The sequence below is a fragment of the Prionailurus viverrinus genome, chromosome D1 (genome assembly GCF_022837055.1).
Source record: "Prionailurus viverrinus isolate Anna chromosome D1, UM_Priviv_1.0, whole genome shotgun sequence".
NCBI classification, from domain to species: domain Eukaryota; kingdom Metazoa; phylum Chordata; class Mammalia; order Carnivora; family Felidae; genus Prionailurus; species Prionailurus viverrinus.
This window is the reverse complement of record NC_062570.1, coordinates 73,856,448-73,871,788: the sequence shown is the minus strand read 5'-3', so window position 1 is coordinate 73,871,788 and position 15,341 is coordinate 73,856,448. Positions and strand designations below refer to the sequence as shown.

Genomic DNA, 15,341 nt, shown 5'->3' with positions numbered 1-15,341 from the left:
CACATTACCCTATCTTCACCACCCGCCCCCAGCTCTTCATGTCAGAAAGAGAGAAACAGGGACACCATGAGCCAAACTTCACTGGATTAAGACTTCCTCCTCCCTTTTCCATAAGCAGTTCCCAAAAGCTCCTTTGCACCCCTCACCTTTCTCTCTAGGTAGGAAATAGTCACACAAGAGGTAATGGAAGGAAGGAAGGAAGGAAGGAAGGAAGGAAGGAAGGAAGGAAAGAAGGAAGGAAGGAAGGAAGGAAGGAAGGGGGAAAAAACGTGTCTCCTAGTCATCACCAGTCTCCCAGAGTCACCAAACTCGAGGAGATGGTAGACTGGAGACAACACAGCGTGCACGGGGTGGGGCAGGTTCTGTGTGACACTCAGCATGCCCGCACTACTGCTCCAGAGCAGTGAGAGCACCCAAGTTACACCCAGCCACTGTTCTGCCCAGAGTTCACATTCAGGAAGGTGGCAGGCAGCCCACACACTAAATCAGGGTCGTCTGTCCCCCACCACTCCGGCCAGCTGCCCTAACATCAGTCCCACCAGGCAAGACAGCAGAATGCTACATTTTTTAATGTGCATGCATTTAAAAGGTCTCAGTTTGGGGGCACCTGGTTGGCTCAGTTGGTCAAGCATCCAGCTTCAGCTCCGGTCATGGTCTCATGGTTCGTGGCTTTGAGCCCTGTAATGGACTCTGGGCTGACAGCTCGGAGCCTGGGGCCTGCTTCAGATTCAGTGTCTCCCTCTCTCTCTGTCCCTCCCCTACTTTCTCTCCCTCTCTCTCTCAAAAATAGATAAACATTAAAAAAAAATGTAAAGCTCAGTTTCTTTTTATTCTTGTTTTTCTGAATGAATCTGAGTTCTCATTTCTGGCTGAAGATAGTGTCTCCTGTTTACTTCTGCATCACCTAATGCATGTCACTTGAAAAATTGGCCAGAACCTCTAGCCTTCAAGATCAACCCCTTATTCTCCTTTCAGGAAAGTCTGACTCTGGTCCCCTCCCAAGTTTCTAAACTGTATCCATGCTCAGATAGTCTTTCTGTCAACCTAGGAAACAGCCTTCCCCTGAACATGGGAGGCGCACACGGTGCAACCCTTAAGAACCAAGCAGGAAAGACATGTGGCTTAGACTGACCTGGGATAGAAAGCAGGAGTTTTGGAATCATTGGTTCACAGGGGGCTTATGCTCATCTAAAGGTGCTCACAGTCAATTAAAACAAGGAAAACCATGAACCAAATCAAACACAGCCTGAGGTCCACCAATTTTAAGACCTCATTATAAAACAGTATTTCTCAAGGTATGGTCCACAGATCTCAAGGTATGGTCTGCAGATCTCTTATACTAGAATCGCAGTAGTTACATATTAAAAGTAGAATTCTTGGGCCCCAATCCAAATCAGATACTCCAGAAGTAGAACCCAGGAATAAGCATTTTAACAAGCTCTCCAGGTGAGTCTTTTGCACAGAGAAGACTGTGGGCCACAGCCTTAAAGAAATACGCTTAAATTTAAATGCTGAAGAATAAATAATCAATGGTGCATGCGTGGCACAGTGAGAGACCCAGGGAGTTTGCGAAAGATGTTTTCAGGCAGTGCCTCCGGATACCCGGCCTTCCGGGGCCCCACCCTCTCCTTCTGCTTCTGGGCATGGGCACGTACAGGAAGTCATCCTGCGTGTTGCCATTGAAGGTGCCACAGAGGCCCACGGTGTCTTCCACCCATCGCTGGTCCACCTGCAGGTAGAGCCGCAGTCCTTGGCGGTCGTAGAGCACCCGCACGCCCACGTTGGTCCTCACCCGCAGGAACATGGAGGACAGCCTCCGGATCTCAAAGGCGTCTGGGCACAGAACCAGAAAAGGGATGTGGGAAGTTCTGCCAACATGCACCCACCCACAGCCACCACCTGCATGGTCCTCACTGACCTCGATACCCAGCACAGTGTTCACACCCAGTGAAGCCCTGCTAAGGAGTTAGTTTGGGAAGCCTTGAGGAAATCTTGTTCAGTGATGAAACAGAGCCCAGAGACAACTGACCACAGCAACCTAAGAATTTTTTTTTTTTTTTTTTAGCACCAAGTGCCAGTTAAAGCCTTGCCTGCATAAGGAACTGATATATTTCCTTCTGTAGCAAAGGAGAATTCTGTTAACTACCCATTTTTTTCACAATGGCCACCAGGAAGCTCACAATATGATTTTAGATTCAATTGTAGTGAAGTTTTCACCTCTTGTGGCATGCATTTCTTTGGCCTCTTTACACTCTCCCCCTGCATCCCCACTCAATCTTGAACCCCTACTTTTTTTTTCTTATTCATTTTCTCTGGTGCTATTTTATTTCTTAATAGTTTTTGCATTTTTGTTAGATGTGCTTCCTTTGAGCTACCACTGATCCCTTGTGGAGTCAGATAGGATAATAAGTAATTACAAAATAAAATAGGGATAGAGAACAGCCTCATTCATATCCTTATGTTAGGAGAAGGCATCATACTGCTGAGATGCCTAGTGTCATGTTGGGATGGGGACAAAGACCATCTTACAAGTCCAGAGTCCATGTTCCTGGGACCAAGGTGCCCTCTGGCCCGATTCACCCAATGCTAAAATGTGAGCTCTTGCCCATGTGGCAGTGCCTTTGGCCAGAGACAGTGCTTGAAAGAGGCCTGGGCAGCCAGCTCCCAGTTACTTCTTGTCCATGAAACATACCATCCGTGTAGGGTGGGGTGACCTTGTACTGGTCAAACAGAAGGACATCCCCCGCTTGGGTCAGGGTCACCTGCCTCCGAGGGTCCTGATGCAGAATCACTGACACTGACTGGACACAGACTCCGTCCTGATTCTGGAGAAAGAGGAAGGCAAATAGGGCAGAGTTAGTCTGTCTGTCCTGCTGGTCCCAAAAGAGGCCCCAAGATTGGGTATTCTAGTGCAGTTTGAGGTCAGAGACAGGCTGAGACAGAACCCCCAAAGGACATTAGGAGTCCTCTAACCAAATGCTCTCATCTGGGAATGGGAAGGCAGAGGCTAAGATTGGAGAAGGTTGGCAGAGCTGGGATAATGCAAATAAAAAGATAGTCAAGTCTTAGGCTATCTATGACAGAGAGCAGAGATAGACCCCACCCTGGATGGCCCAGAGTCTAGCCTCAGAAACACTGGCCTCCCCACTCAACTACAATACAGGACTTTAATTTCATCCTTTTACAGGTGTTTATATAGCTCTTTCCATGTGTCACATCCTGCAGAGTATCAAGCTCTACTCATAGGCAGGCAGGAAATGAGCTAATAATATCTGGGCCTCAGGTTCTCATCTCTGAAATGGGTAGTACACGTTGGGCCCATTCATACCTCCTTCCACAAGAAGACATCCATACAACCATACAGTGATGAACATGACAGATATAGTCCCGGGCCTCATGGAGAGTACATATTTGTGTGGGACACAGACACTAAACAAGTAACTACAAAGTTGGTTTTTAAATTACTGCTGAGATCAGTGCTACAAAGAGGTGTAGGGTGCTAGGAAAGCATAGAGTGAAGGAACAAGATTTAGTCTGCAGAGGCAGGAAAGGTCATCCTTAGGGAAAGATAATGATGATGTAAAAATCATAACAAAACTCTTAGTAATACTATAATTTATTATAATAACAGCTAACTTTATTTTATTTAAAGAAATTTTTTAATGTTTATTTACTTTTGAGACAGAGAGAGACAGACAGACCTTGAGTGGCAGAGGGGTAGACAGAGAGGGAGACACAGAATCCAAAGCAGGTTCCAGGCCCCATGCTGTCAGCACAGAGCCTGAACTGGGGCTCAAACTCATGAACCGCAAGATCATGACCTGAGCCAAAGTTGGACGCTTAATTGACTGAGCCACCCAGGTGACCCTAATAGCTAACTTTAGAGTTACTATGTTCAGGTTACTATTCACATCTTTTTTATTAAATTTTTTTTTCAACGTTTATTTATTTTTGGGACAGAGAGAGACAGAGCATGAACGGGGGAGGGGCAGAGAGAGAGGGAGACACAGAATCAGAAACAGGCTCCAGGCTCTGAGCCATCAGCCCAGAGCCTGACGCGGGGCTCGAACTCACGGACTGCGAGATCGTGACCTGGCTGAAGTCAGACGCTTAACCGACTGCGCCACCCAGGCGCCCCTATTCTCATCTTTTTTACATGTATTTACTCACTTAATTCTCATAGCAGTCTTATGTAGTAAGTACCACTCACAACCTCACTTTGCAGATCAGAAGACTGAGGCACAGGAAAATGTGACAGTTGAGCTGAGATCTGAAGGGTACAGAGAAGGTAGCTGGGCAAAGAGAGAAGGCAGGAAGGGGGATACCAGGGATAGTGAACAGGCTATACAAAATTCCCTGACACAAGAAGTACATAAAAGTACATTAAAAAAGTACATCCAAGTACATCAAAGAAGACCAGAGGGCCAGAGCCCACTGAGAAAAGTGGTTTAAGGTAAATTCTTCAAGAGGTAGGCAGAGGCCAGCTTAGGCAGAGCTTTGTAATATTTTAGGACTTTATCCTGAGTCCAAAGACAGCCAAAGTATAACCTGAAAGTGATATAATCAAACAGCGACATGAGGAAAGAACTAGAACTTGAAACTTTTCAGGAAGGCATTATGCAACAAGCTACAACCTTTCTTCCAAGCTCCTTCCCAAGGAGACATAAAATCCCTGAAACAGCTCAAAACCATTGTGTCTAAAACATCACCTTCTTTGTCAAGCCCACTCATCCTCTGGTCCCCTCTGGACATGTCATTGGTGCAGGAAGAAAGTCTGCACCCTTTAGTCAAAGTCTCAGGCTCAAGTCTTGATGTCACTGAAAGCTGAGACCTTAAAGACCTCATTTAAGTTACCTAAACCTCAGTTCTCTCCTTGTGAAATAGAGATAGGACAATACTTGGTTGGTCCTGCCTGGTTTGATAGTGAGAAAAAAAGTGTTCATGGAGGGGTGCCTGGGTGGCTCTGTCAGTTGGGCATCTGACTCTCGGTTTTGGCTCTGGTCATGATCCCAGGGTCATGGGATCAAGTCCCGCACCAGGCTCTGCACTGAGTATGGAGCCTGCTTGAGGTTCTCTTTCTCTCTCTCTCTCTCTCTCTCTCTCTCTCTGCCCCCCTCCCCTGCACACACACACACACACACACACATACACACTCTAAAATTAAAAAAATTAAATTTTTAGGAAAGAAAATGTGCATGGAATACTTTGGAGGTTGCATTTGTCAAAGCCCAGAGAACTTTATAGCATAAAGAGTGAACCCTAATGTAAACAATTAAAAAAATCATGGAGGAAGTCAGAGGATCCCAGGATGGAATGCAGACTGTGACCAAAGAATCTAACTGTACAGCTATACAAAACTACCTCACTGACGGGGGTGCAGGGAAAGGTGTTGACCTAAGAAGCCTTGGAAACAAGTGGAGTTTGTAAGACTAAAAGCAAAAGAAACTATGCATAAGCACTGTACTCTAGTTGATAAAGTTCTTTCCCATGGAGGTATGGATTAATAATTCTGGTACTTCTATACATGTATACTGGAATTGAACAATTAGATAATTAGATGGAGGACAATGGAAACCATATTTCTCACTGTTGGAGTGGGTGTTTATAAGCAAGGGGCGGGATAAGCAAGGGGAGACTAGAATGACCCATGTGGCAATGGATTAGAGTTGGAACATCAATATGAGCTCCTTCTTAGCATATAGATATAGAGGGCTACTGATAGATTATCTATAGTTATGTGTATATATATTGGTTATACAAGGATATTCATAGGTTATACATATTATTTCCTTTTTCTATCAGCTGAGAGGATCTAAAAGAAATGATACCCCAGTAGCAATGAGCACACCCAGTACCCCAGATCTTGGTGTCTAATACGATTCTCCAAAAGGAGCTCAGAGCATCTGATAATACTTTTTCAGGAATGGCTGATTCCAGGAATGTAACAGGAAATATGCAAGATGAGCCTGGTGCATCTTATAGGACTATAAAGTAAGGAGTAGGCAGCACACACACACACACACACACACAATGATGGGGGTATACCAAAGGGACCCAAGAGCCAACTGAAAGACTACCCAATGGTTCAAGCTGGAAAAATTTGAGTAACAAAATAAAAAAGGAAGTATTGGTTCTTATCCAAAGTATAAAATAAATATCCCGGGTCCATGCTGACATAAATAAATGATTGACAAAAAAAAATATGTCAAGGGAAAAAAAGACAAATTTCCTATGCAGAAAAATTCCAACTAATGCATGTAGATTCTCTGCCTTCAAGGAGAGGGAGCATAACTCCTTACACTTTAACTGTGGGCTGACTTCTTTCAAAGAGAACAATATAGTAAGGGGGAGAAGAGGAGTAGCTTTACAGAGGAGGATTTGACAAACACTGCCTCAGCCAAATGACCAAGGTCAACCTCAATAGTGATAAACCATGTTGGTATATGTATCCTTGATAAGATGTGATGAAAATAGCAATTTACCTCTTATCTTATCTCCCCTAAATCCCTAACACCATTCTAACCATGAGAAAAGCATACAAATCCCAACAGAGTGGCATTCTACAAGATATCTGACCAGTACTCCTCAAAACTTTCAAGTTAACCATAAATAAGGTCTTAGTAAACTGTAACAGCAAGGAAAAGCCCAGGAGACACAATGACTAAATGTAATGTAGTATGTTGGAACAGAAAAAAAAATGACAGGCTTAAAAATAAATAAGAAATATGAGTAAGGTGCAGACTTTAGTTAATGATAATGTACATAACGAAAATTGGTTCAGTATTTGTAACAAATGTACCATACTAATGTATGAGGTTAATAACAGGAGAAATCGGGTGTGAGATATATGGGAACTCTGTGTACTACCTTTGCATTTTTCTGTAAAATCTAAAGCTGCTCTAAAAAAAATAAGGTCTACTTTAAAAATACTTCAAAGGCTATAAACACTACCCTGATTTGGGGGTGGATGTATAAGGAAGCTGTGACAGGCTTTCTGGACTTCCAGCCTTGGGTCTGGCTCAGCTCCCCCTCCTGCTGGCTGGGGGTCGTCAAGACTGCCCCAAGCCTCTGTTAGGCATGTCTTACCAGATTTCAAATGGGGAGAATCACAGTGACCACTACGTGGGGGTATTTTGAGCCTTAAACTAGATGTCAAATGCAAAACTGATTAGTCAAAGTTTAAAGTACTGTGCAAATACTTTCTCATCATCATCCTCTCTATTAACATTCTCACCCTACCCACTTCTGTTCACCCGGGGTTGAAGTCGTGGCTTCACCTTTGACTCTTCCTGCTTCTCTCCCACACACCTGGCACTTTACCAGCCAGTCAGCCAGTTGCCATCGTCCTCCTGCATCTGCCTTAATGTATTTTAGAACATTCCACCCTGTTGCTTTTTCTTATATGATCGAATCCTCCTGGATTGCCCTTCCTCCCCATCCTCACACATACATATCTTATTTCTATTTACATTTTTGGCCCAATTTTTAGGTCGTTCAGCTCAAATGCCACCTCTTCTGACCTGTAGGAATATTTCTTGCTCCACAGACAGCCCCTCTGATGGCACTGCTCTTGTATCTCACAGAGAAGCAACTGACCTGAGGACGTGATTGACTCCCTGATTGGGCTGCAAGCTCCTGGTGGCTAGGACCAGGGGCTGACTCATCTGTGTAACCCTCACTGTGCCCAGCACAGAGCTGGCACAAGGCTGGCCCTCTACTGGTTCATCAGTGTGGATGAAGTCACAAGGAAGAGAACTGGCTCGTGGTAAAAGGAATGTGCTATCAAGAGGCACTGTTCGGGGGCGCCTGGTGGCTCAGTGGATCAAACGTCCAACTTCGACGCAGGTCATGATCTCATGGTTCGTGAGTTCAAGCCCCATATGGGGCTCTGTGCTGACAGCTCAGAGCCTAGAGCTTGCTTCGAATTCTGAGTCTCCCTCTCTCTCTGCCCCTTGCCCATTCACACACACACTCTCTCTCTCAAAAGTAAATAAGCATTAAATAAACAAAAAGAGGCACTGTTCAGCAGTGAAGCAAGTTATCTCAGGCCGACGCTGGCCAACCACCATCCAGAACATGGTGGAGAAGGAGCTGGTAAGGGATTCCCCAAGGTCCCATAGCCCTCAGGTACTCAAAGACTCTAGAACTTTGTAAATGGGGAGGAGTCCCACTGGGCTATGTCTGTTTGCTTTGCTTTTTCTATTGCCACTCTCAAGATGTGATGGGAGTGACCCAGCTTTTGAGGACAAGTATTCATTCTTCCAACTCAGAGAGCAGCCAAGGGCAGATCCAGGCCATTCTCTGGCAGATAGAGGGGAGGGGATCACTCAGGCTTCAAGAGGAAGAAAGCCCAGCCCTCTACCTCATCCTCAGCTCAGCCTGGGTCCCCAGGGCCACGGAGGGACACCTGTAGGTGATGTCTGCTCACCCACCTGACGTCACTGGGTGTGGAAAAGGCAGACAGGGAGCTGGGCTTTGGGGGCAGCTGCCCTGGCTATGGGTGTGAACCCTTTGTCCTATTGTGCAGGAAGGAGCTTGAGTGGAGTCCCAACCAGGGCTTGTGGGGTCAGCTCAGGGAAAATGCAGTCCCTGAGAAACAAACAGACTTATAACTACCCCAGACCTGCAAGCTGGCCATTTTCTCAGTTATGTGCACAAGTGGCCGACACAGCTCAGGGATCACCTCCTCTGGGAAGTCTCTCCTGATCTACCCCTTCTCCCACCTGGCATCCAGGTAAAACAAGAACCAGGAGAAGCTCCTACATGGAGACCTACCCTGTAATGTCCATGTTATTACAGCTCCTATAACATAGTGGATTATGCGGTGAGTTATCTGCTCGACCCACCAATCTGCGAGGCCCAGGAGGGCAGAGCCAGATCTAATTCATCCCAGTCTCCAAGACCCAACATAGCTTCTGGCACAAAAATTAGTTCAGTATTTGCTGAATGAATAAATGAACAAATGAGTGAATACAGAGATGTTGAAGGCATAATCCAAGGAAGCAGAGAAGATTTAGTTGAATTAGACCCATTTTAGAGATTTTTTTTAAAACACTGAGGCCCAGGAAAGGGAAATGGCTCTCAGCTATCAGATGTTCTAGAGACAGAACCTAGCCTCCTGCCCCCTGGCTCTGCCCAGAAAGAACAGACATCAGGGTGAGTGGGTTGTGGAAAACCTGGGGCCCTGCCCTAAATCCTTCAGCCTCTCTAGGGGGCAGAGAGCAGGGGTGGCTGGCTGGATTGGGCCTGAGGTCCCCCCAGCCCTTACCAGGCCACAGGGGGCATTCTGCAATGTCACTGTGAAGGTGCCTGAGGAGCGGCTTTTGGCCAGGATGTACTGACACGTGGCAGGGAACGTGTACCGGCGGCCGTCAAAGGTGGTGAAATGGATGTCGCCAGTCACTGAACACTCGGCTGAGGGGCAAAGAAAGGTGGCTGACACATGGGAGCTGCCCCATGGGGACTGCCTCTGCCCTGCAGGCTCTAAGCATGAGGAAGAGACAGCACTCTGTCCTTAGGAATCAGGGCAGTGTTTGGAGCCCTGGCCTTCTTTTGACACTCAGGCCACTGGGGAGATGCAGGCCTGTCCCCAGCAGCCCACCTGAAGGTAGATGCAGCCCTGCCCTGGGCATCTCCTTCTGACAGGAGACCAGGCCCTGAGCTTGGAGACCAGTCTCCATCCAAGCCCCCCAAGCTCAGGAAGGTCCTTAGACCCCCCAAAACCCTCCCTGACAGGAGGCAGAACAATCCCTTAAGCAGGCAAAGCAGCTCTGAAGAAACAAAGTGGGGCAAGCTGAACCAATGGAACTGCAGGCCTGGCCCCCAGGTCCTCCCTGCCCAAAAAGCTGAGAGACCAGAGGAAGGGGGTAGAGTCCAAGGTGGGGTCAAGCATACCTGGGCAGACAGATGTGCTGCACACCCACTTGCCCGCAGTGCATGTGCTGAAACACAGAGATTAAGGAGGCAAGTCTCACCTCTCCAGGCCTGGGATAGATGCTGGAGGATAGCAGGGTCCACAGAGCTCCTGTCCCCAGCCCTCAGTCTTCCCGTCCCTAAAATGGGTGGTAGAGATTCCCCCATCTCCAGGGGTTGGATTAAATGAGATCGCCTGGGACTCAGAGATGCTGAGTGAGTGCCCCCATATTGCCAGGGGTCCCAGACCCCAGATGGATAGCCCTGGTGGAAAACCCTGGAAGTCACCACTGCCCACCCCACCCCCACCCCTTGCTGTGGACACAGACCAGGCATTGCAGTCTTCTTTCACCACAGAGCCAGTTGGGTACAGGGTCCCATGGAACTCACAGGGACATTCAGCTGGTGCCACGCAGTCCCCATCCTCAAAGATCAACCCTAGGGTCACAGGAAAGGCCCACTTAACTCACCTCCACTCCTGTTCATAGACCTTTCATGGCTGTCCAGGGCCTATGACAAAGATCCCTTTATCTAAGTTTTCACCACTGAACCCACTTTCAAGCTTTCTCCTGCATAAATCCTTGGCTCAGGCCAGATCTGAATCTCCTCTGGGCAAATAATCTCACCTCCAGACCTCTTCAGAGAACCACCTCCTCAAGCAACCTGCATGCTGACTAGCTTCTCTTCTCCACCTCCCAAAAGCCTGTCACTGCATCTAGAACCAGTTTAGGTGCCATCTCCTCCAGGAAGCCTGACAATCTCTCCCCCGACTGAATTCCTATGTCTCTTCCTGTCTGAACCCCTGAGCTGATCCTCATTACCTTTTGCCTTAGACTGGAGTCGTAGGTATACGTGGCTTATCACTGCAACCAGATTCTGACCCCTAAAGTCAATGACTATATCTCTACATTTTTTTTTATCCCAACGACCCCTGCCTAGCCAAATGGGCTACACGCTACAGATGTGTGGCAAATGTATACCCCCTCAAAACCAATGCATTTATATCCCATACAAAACAGCATGTGAACGAATGTTTAAACAAACACATAGGTGATAAATGAACAAGTGAATGAATGAATGACTTGTTCTCATCTATACACAGTCCCGATGAAATTAAATACCCTGATGAACTTCTCAAGAGCCACAGTTCCACCCCCATCCTCAGCCCCCTTAAGCCAGTCATTCGTTTATTCACTTATTAGTTGTGTGCTCCTTGCTTCACTCATCCCACAAACAGGCATCCTCTGAGCCCCTGCTTTGGGATCATGCGTGCCAGCCCAGGAAGATGCTGCCAGGCACCCGCTCCACCCTTGGCATACCATCAGGGCAGTAACAGCCGTCCACACAGGCGATCTCGCTGTCCACACAGGACGCCTGGGACTGGCAGGAGGCAGGGCAGCAGGCGATGCATTCGTTGTAGGTAAAGGCCTTCTCCTTGCAGTGCACGGCTTGGGAGGAAGGGAGCAGTCCATCCAGTCCCATCGGCTCTGCCAGGACACACCCACCCCCTACTCCAGGGAGGGAGGGAGGACTGTGATTTTCCTGTTCCCCTAGTCCCCCTGGGTAACCAGAAAGTTGGCAAGAGGCTGGGAGGCTCTGAGAACGACCCTCATCTCGCTCTGTGGCCCTGGGCCAGTCCCTCCACTCTGAGCCTGTTTTCTCATCTGCCACATGGGGCCTCACGGCTTCCAGCTCTGACAACTGTGGTTCTAAGCAGGACAGGACGTTGAGCTGAGGCCTGATGAGGCCACCCACAGCCTCAGGGCAGAGATTGTCTGAACCTCTCCCTGCCCCCACCACCAGGATACACCTACCACATTGCCGGAGCTGGGTCCTCCAATCCTGCAGGGGCCGCCCCGCCTGGGCACACGCTCGGGCATACTCTGCCAGCGCCCGGCACCAGGTGGCTTCATCGCCCACTGCTCTGTGCAGGGAAACCGAGGGTCACACCGGAGCCCAATTTCTCACCAGCCCTCCAGAACCCTGTAGAGACTGCCAGGGCTCAGGGCACGCACCCCTCCTTGTCCCACAGCTAGGAAAGGGAGACTGGGAAGGTATCTAGGTATACAGATGGAGGCAGGACACCCCCGGATTCTAGTCCCAATATTGGCATTGACTTGTTTGACCCTGAGGGTGTCAGTCCCCATTTCTGGGCTTCAGAGAATAGGGAAACTCTTCTGCCCCACCTATGCAGATAAGAATTTCTGAGGTTTTGGAAGTGCATCTGTCGGGGCCTGGGATTATCAGGCTCAGTGGCCCACATGCTGAGACCACCCGCCCCCCCCCTCCGCCCCTCAGTACTGGGACAGGTCTCCCCACAACCCAATACCAGCTCCAGTCTTGGTTGCCTACTCACTGGCAGAGGTCACTGGTACAGCTGGCTGTGAAGGGAAGAGGGCTGACGTAGGCATGGCAGGCATCAAAGGGGGGTCGCAGCAGTGCCTCGCACCGGTCGTACACACCCTGGGGAAAGAGCCAGGGGCCAGAGCTGGGAGCTGGCAAGGCCACTCACAGCCCTCTGACTTCACCCACCCCTACACAGAACCCCAATTTGAGGCCAAGGGAGAGAAAGAGGATGATGGAGGGAAAAGGGATGGGGCCATAGGCACAAACAACCCTGGGCTCCTGCAGCCAGTGACTTTCTAAGAGATAGACAGGACACCTAAGCCAGACACTAGGATGAGGGGTAAGGGGAGGGTGGGGAGTAGGCATTCTCCCCAGGGTCCAGACCTGCATGGTTCCCGGGCTCTGCTGCAGACACGGTGGGCGAGGCAGGGAGGCAGTTGTAGGCCTTGGAGGCTGGTTGGGGGCTTGTTCCTGCCAGCTGTGCACAAACTCAGCCACATCATCGGTCAGCTTCCCTGGAAGGGAGAACTAGCATGATCACAGGTGGGTGTGACAGGGGAGGAGGGGAGGGGCCGCACAGGGCTCTGAAGGAGGGCAGGTGGAGCAGAAGAGATACCAAAAGCGGACAAGGAGTTGAAGAACCCAACCTCTTGGCTGCCATCCCAGTTTGCATTTCCCAACAGAGCCACTCTCCTGAAAAAGCTGGTGGTGATAGTCAAGAATACTCAAGAACCTGTAGTAGCTCCCTACTCTCCAAACTCAGGGGAGGCAACTAGTATGTGAGCCTGGACAAGCTCTCTCCAAGCCTCAGTTTTGCCCTATGCGAAATGGGCAAATAATCCCCCACCATGGTATTATTGCCAGGACTGTATGAGATGATGCGTGTTAAGTGTTCAGTATGTTGTGGGTGCTCAAAGGTGTCACTTCCCTTCTTGGGAAGGCCAGAGTCACCATGATTTGGCCCTGCATGCTTCACTTTTACTTCTTACCACTCCTCTATAGGTATCTTCAGCTCCCACGGGGCCCTTTCTCTTCCAGGCTCTCTCTGGCCTTCTGCTCCTGCCCCCACCCTACACTCACAGTGCGTGCTTAATATCCTACCTAGCAAAGTGCCCTTTAGATCCTTACACAACCTAGTAGGAGTGGTCTTTATGACTCTTTTACCCACAAGGAAACGGAGGTTGAGTGGCCACACACTTGGTAGGAAGGGGCCCTGACCCCCCACTGGGTCTTTAGTACCATGGGTACTGCCCCAAGACCTCTCCCACCCTTCCCAGCCTGACCTCCACCCAACCTCCTCCCTACTTCCATCCAAACCCCTCGAAGGCCACTTGCCCTGCACCTCACCATAGCTGGTCACCAGGTCATCCTGAGGGTCGGCATTGTTGTTCCCACACAGCCCATGAGTCCAGCCCAGGAACTCTGGGCTCATCTTGATGTAGACGGCTGAGGCACCATCCCAGGCCAGCGTGAAGGCTGACTGATGCCGCACAAGGACGTAGCCAGCAAGCCTCTGCAGACTCACGCTCCCCATCACATGTGGCAGTTGGACTCTGCAGGGCACAGCCCAGAGCTTCTGGGTGTTCACATCACCCCCACTCACCCAGTCCCGTCACCAAAGGACCCGCCAGCCCCACCTGCAGGAACCATCATGTACCCAGCGCCTGCCTCGTCCACACGCAACTGGTACCATGTGAATCTGAGGCCCCCACTTCCCCCCCCCCCCCCTTGACTTCCTGGGCATCTGAGGCCCACCATTAGGGAGAGATTCTTTTGTTTTTGGTGTTTAAAACTTGCTTTTTAAATTTGCAATTTCCCTGGCAGGGATAAATCTTAGAGTGTCTGAAGTTGCTAGATCCTTTCTCCTGGACGGGAGAAATGGTATAAGCGGACATTTACTTGTTTTGTGTGTTTGTTTGGGGCTTTTTTTTTTTTTTTGGTGGGGAGCAAGAAAGGCATAAGAAGAGAAAGAGGCTGAGGGATATGGAAAACTAAGAGTGGAAGAAAAGATGGAGAGCCATTGCAGTCCCAACCACATTCCCAGTTTTACTGGGACGGGGTCTCCCAGCCAGTCTGGAATTTGGCAACTTTCAATCCACCAGAAAATCAGGAAAAGAAAATTAAAGAAGGGTCTAACCAGCCAAAACTGGTACCCAAAGATCCATATACCAATCTTTTCTTCACAGAAGAGACACCTGGGCTTTCAGGTTTACATTCAGCGCCAGAAACCTTGGTTACCCAGTTTCCAGATTTGAAGCAGGAAATGACAATGGGAGAAGGGTCATTGCAGGAAGACCCCTTCCCCCAACCCAGCAGCAACATGAAGTGACAGCAGATAGCAAAGGAAGGAAAGGACAGTGAAGACAAGAGACAAGAAAGATTTCAGAAAGAACCATGGTCTGGACCATCTGGTGTGGGGGCAAAGAGTCCTTATTCCTCTGGTCCCAGGCATCCCTGATGTCCCAGCAAGATAAATAACATTGAAATGACCCTATATCATCAGAGAAGGGTGACAGTGTGCTTAATATCTATTCAAGGAGGCTTGAACTACATATGATCCATTCACAAAGATTCCCTTAAAAATGTGAAAGAAAAGAATTGAGCATGCTTGTAGTGTTATACCCTCAACTTTATCTGGAAAATTCTGATTTGAATACCCACTGTCTGGGAAACCCACAGGGCCCTGAGTCTCCGAAAATCTTAAGGGACTCATCTTTCCACAAACCCAGCCGACTAGAAACCCAGCTGGCCTGCCAGTATGTTCCTGCTCTGATGGTGTAAACTGCTGTTTGTCCCTAGAAAACAATTTTCTTTAGGCTGGAGAAGAAAGGTACCCACCATCCCCCACCACTAGTGTCAGGGAGCAGGAGAGCTCAGGGCAGAAGGTGTTATAGTTACCTCACGCCTCCATGGGTGACCTCCTTGGCCAGACGGATCTCCTGCTCACCCGCAAAGAAGAGGCTGACAGACCTGGAGCAGGTGTAGGGGGAGGAGCCGCACTGCGGGTCGTTGTGCACCTGATTGGGGGGTTCAGAGGCCAGTGTGAAGGGCTCCCGCTACAGACCTGGCCCTGAGCTTCAGTT

General features: G+C 49.0%; 1 protein-coding gene across 7 annotated transcripts in view; it reads right to left on the bottom strand.

Annotated features, from left to right (window-relative positions):
• OTOG (otogelin) overlaps nt 1-15,341 on the bottom strand; it is a 91,390-nt gene that overhangs the window by 67,816 nt on the left and 8,233 nt on the right. For 6 of the 7 annotated variants that reach the window (XM_047824173.1, XM_047824174.1, XM_047824175.1 and 3 more), the window contains 11 exons: nt 15,157-15,275; nt 13,606-13,811; nt 12,643-12,773; nt 12,269-12,375; nt 11,727-11,836; nt 11,232-11,360; nt 10,242-10,350; nt 9,895-9,941; nt 9,269-9,414; nt 2,693-2,825; nt 1,656-1,833 (listed from right to left, as the gene is read on the bottom strand). In XM_047824173.1, the coding sequence (XP_047680129.1) occupies nt 1,656-1,833; nt 2,693-2,825; nt 9,269-9,414; nt 9,895-9,941; nt 10,242-10,350; nt 11,232-11,360; nt 11,727-11,836; nt 12,269-12,375; nt 12,643-12,773; nt 13,606-13,811; nt 15,157-15,275 (1,415 nt within the window). Of the gene's footprint in view, nt 1-1,655; nt 1,834-2,692; nt 2,826-9,268; nt 9,415-9,894; nt 9,942-10,241; nt 10,351-11,231; nt 11,361-11,726; nt 11,837-12,268; nt 12,376-12,642; nt 12,774-13,605; nt 13,812-15,156; nt 15,276-15,341 lie in introns of those variants that run through there. The other variant, XM_047824179.1, reaches the window with a different exon arrangement.